Consider the following 3,988-nt stretch of genomic DNA (forward strand, 5'->3'; position numbering starts at 1 on the left):
GTTTTTGCGGAAAGTCGCGTTACAGTTGTATTGATGCCATGGTGTCAGTAAAATGGCACGGAACCATATATATCGTTTCGCTTTATACATTATATAGTAAGATGTTCATAATATAAACAGACATTAGGTGGAATGACAGGCTGAGCGCGGCCCAGTAAGGGTTAGGGTAAGGCATGTGGTAAGGGTTATGGATAGCTTCGGGGTTATGGTTACGGTTAGAGTAGGGCAGGGTTGGGATTAGGGTTTATGTCTCGCAATTGTTGCACCGCACTGCACCAGCACATGAGCACATCTAGCTTGTCACACGTTGCAGACCTGCCGCGCAGAGGCTTTCGCCACGATATTAGCAAAAATCACCACTTAGTGAATGGGGTCACGACGTGATAGTGATGGAACTAAAAGCAACGATAAAATTTATTTGGACAAATTAAATTAAAGACTAATCTAGAATAAAATGTAAAATGTAAATCGTTTCTAATTTATAATAACAGAAATATTAAATATATCCTCTTTTTAAACTTAAAGTTAAAAACCTATTTATTTGAACTATCTATTAAAATGTTTTCTTTTTTCGTTTCAAAATGTTAAAAAATATAAATATTCATTTTTCAAACAACTTATTTTAATCAGGTCCGTCGACACTGATAGTGGCATTATATTAGCCAAAATTAGCTATCAATTAGTTAATTAATATGGGTTGTCATACGTTGTATGACCCGCCGCGCACGAAGTGCGCGGCTCCCCCTGTATCGTCGAAACTCTACAGGGGTGAAGCGACCGTGGGGGTCACCACGTGATACAAAATATGGGTCAGTAAAATAACTGTTAGTGTTCAAAAATGGCTCTTGATAAAATCAGAGTCAGTAAAACATAGTCATAAATGTTAAGAATGTTCTAAAACAGATTACTGTTATGGAAACCGGTTGCTAAAGCTTTAAAGTCCTGAATCCAGACTAATCCCATGATACGTAGCAGAAAAAGTAGATCCTCGTTTTCAAATGAGTAACCAGGCAGCCATTGTAAGAACATTCTACTTTGTAGTGGTAGTAGGACCTGATGAGAATGCGATTTATAGAAATATCAGAAATTTCACCGACTAGAGACAATTCAGAGCTACGACCAGTAATATTGACAGTAATTAACAATCTCAAAAGTTTTAATCAGAAAACCTTATTAATAAGTAGATATCATGAAAATAATTAAAATCAATGTACCGGTGAGTTATAATGATCTCTCTTTCTTTCTTAGCTGCTGTCATCTTCCTCTGCAGGCATAGGGTGGTAGGTTTTGAAATGAGCTATGATATTCTCTGTGATCGGTGTGCCAACGAAATGGTCTGCAAATAAATTATTATTAATTTATTTCTGGATTACTACTACACAGATAGGAAGACCGGGTATGAACCCAATTAAATAATCAGCTTCCAGTATTGGCCAATCAAAACTGAAAAACCCTGCCTTCCCAATTAATACAATTAACCTCCCCTGCACCAGTATCTAGTCGTAGGACCAAATCTAGAACGAAGGAAATAAAAAACATAACAACTTATTTTTTACTATGACAAAATAAACCTACTCAGTTATTGTTCACTTACCTAGCATGTTCCAGGCAGCTTTTAGTTCGGTCAGTTTCTCAGCGGTAAGTGTTTGGTTAGAGTAGGTCTGATCATTCAGTACGTCCCAAATACTGTGAGAACACTCACAATCTCCCTCTTCTGTTTCTTCGTCCTCTTCCTCTGCTGGCATAGGGTGGTATGCCTTAAAATGAGCTATGATGTTCTCCGTGATTGATGTGCCGACGAAATGGTCTGCAAGAGAAATTACTATTATAGTTTATTTCTATCGTATAATATAAATGTTCCACGTTTAATAGATTAGGACAGAGTTGAAGAGGTGAATCATAATTGTTCTGATACGTTACAGGATAAATAAATCAACTTCCAGTATTACCCAGACACAATTTATTTCAGAATTGATATGTTTGTAGAACGATGCCTTAATCAAATAATTTCCTTCTGCGAAAGTCATTGTTTTATCGAAAATCACTGTACAATGTACATTAGTACATATTATGATAATGATATTATGACAAACCTGACTTGCTTACTTACCCAACATGTTCCAGGCAGATTTTAGCTTGGTCAGATTCTCGGCGGTAAGTGTTTGGTTAAAGTATGTCTGATCATACAGTATGTCCCAGATACTGTGAGAACACTTACAATCTTCTTCCTCCTCTTCCTCCTCTTCCTCCTCTTCAGCAGGACACCCAGAGTCCACTTCCGTGACATTGCCAGTCCTGTCCTGACTCAGTATGCTCTCCCAGGTGATGAATCTAACTTCCTGGTGCTTCTTTTCTGTATTGGAACATCTCCCAGCGTTGTATAACTCTGAAACTTGTTCTGCACTGAGCTCTTTTCCAAATATGTCCAGTTTCATTAGCTGCCCACCAAATATTTCACTTTCACCTGGGCTACCAGCGTCGTGTCCCAGAGTGATGACACCTCCCTCTTCTAATGGAGCTGAGGAAACGCTTTTAGATCCAACCAGGGTACCGTTATAGTAAGTCTTCATCTTCCCAGAGCTCTGCGACCAGCTTTGACATTGATTAGTCCATGTGTTCATCACAACTGTTGGAATACTACTTGTCAGGTCGTTATTGCTGTCGTGAATGTAGTTGTAAGATCCACCGTCTGAAATGAGGATTTCGAACCTGTGCGTTGTTGTTGTGTAGGTAATCCAAGATCTAGTGGCGCCTGGGAGTTGCTTTTTTACCCATGAACATACCGTTAGAGAAGATTTGACCTGACTCATATCAGGCGAGAATTTGACATAGTCTTCAAGAGTGGTGCCGAACTGGAGAGCTTTAGAAGCCAATACAGAGTGGAAGGTGAATTGCAGAGCAAGCAGGACTGTTAGTAGTGGAAAAGACATTGTCATACTTTGAGATTAATGATTCATTAATAATTTTAATACTTTATACAACCTTAATTGGTTATTAGTTACTTCTTCGTTTTTAGAGCTGGGTCAGGAAGGCTATCATTAATATTAATAATAACAGTATTATTTGGTTTCTTCCGAGCTGAATAAGAATTTAATTCAAACCCTGGACTCTGGAGGAGGGGTCGGGTACAAAAGGGGGTTTCAAACGCCCTTGAAATCAGCCATAATTATAAAACTACACGCGAACCAGAATAATTTTACTGCCGCTACATTTACTATTTATGTACTATGCCCAATAAATAGTGCATCGCACTACAAACAGTAACGTTTTATCGAGGTATTGAGAACACCAATTAAACTTAACTCTACCAGTACCAACTATCAGACTGTAGCTGGATTACAAATAATTAATGCAAACGCCAATCACTTTTAACTTTATTTTGGCTAGGAGTAACCCGAAACAAAGCGGTGGGACCATGATAACATTGTGGTCGGACATGGATTACACTAATTGCAACATCACAGATCTGTCACATTCATTGAGTATTATGTAACGTGATGGAAATATTTTAAGCGGGTAATATCCTGTCCAGACCCAGGATACATAACATGAACCCTGCATGTTAGTGTTAGTGTTTCTACTTACAAGTACCCTGTTAGTGTTTCTCACCCTGGCTTTGTTCCAATACCTAATTACCTTATGTACGGTACGACAAGAGTTTTCATCTTTTATTCTTCAGTAGAAAGAAAAAAATGGCTTAACCTAGCTTGCTAGTATTATCATGATATATAGTATTATATATATATATAATATTGCTTGCCACCGCGCGGCGAAATAAAATAATTATATTTGAGAAATTCATCGAAAAATGCTCCTAGAATTATTTTTACACAAAATTATATTTCTAGACAAATGTGAAATAAGTTCCCCGCACTCAGTCCAAATAGAAGAACTGAGAAATATCTTGTTCTTATTAAGAGCTCTCGAAAAGCAAACCACTGAGCACTGACAAACTTTGATATGAGGCTGATATTAAATAAGCTACTGA

The 3,988-nt window shown here is 37.8% G+C and overlaps 1 protein-coding gene across 1 annotated transcript; it reads right to left on the reverse strand.

Moving 5' to 3' along the window:
* Nucleotides 1–498: 498 nt before the first annotated feature.
* Nucleotides 499–2,936, reverse strand: LOC134825851 (uncharacterized). Its single transcript, XM_063838041.1, has 4 exons — nt 2,111–2,936; nt 1,595–1,807; nt 1,215–1,336; nt 499–1,053 (listed from the first exon to the last, which is right to left on the reverse strand). The coding sequence occupies exons 1-3, from the start codon at nt 2,934–2,936 to the stop codon at nt 1,245–1,247; spliced, it is 1,131 nt and encodes a 376-aa protein (XP_063694111.1). The 3' UTR covers nt 499–1,053; nt 1,215–1,244.
* Between the last annotated feature and the right edge of the window lie 1,052 nt (nt 2,937–3,988).

Source organism: Bolinopsis microptera, unplaced genomic scaffold (genome assembly GCF_026151205.1).
Source record: "Bolinopsis microptera isolate Bmic1 unplaced genomic scaffold, MBARI_Bmic_1.0 sca165, whole genome shotgun sequence".
NCBI classification, from domain to species: Eukaryota; Metazoa; Ctenophora; class Tentaculata; order Lobata; family Bolinopsidae; genus Bolinopsis; species Bolinopsis microptera.

Excerpts from the sequence above, each read along its gene's own strand:
- LOC134825851 (XM_063838041.1), bottom strand. The coding sequence starts at position 2,936 with ATGACAATGTCTTTTCCACTACTAACAGTCCTGCTTGCTCTGCAATTC. Across the intron at positions 1,808-2,110 it reads ATCTGCCTGGAACATGTTGG|ACCATTTCGTCGGCACATCA; the intron begins GTAAGTAAGCAA and ends TTTCTCTTGCAG. Across the intron at positions 1,337-1,594 it reads AGCTGCCTGGAACATGCTAG|ACCATTTCGTTGGCACACCG; the intron begins GTAAGTGAACAA and ends ATTTATTTGCAG.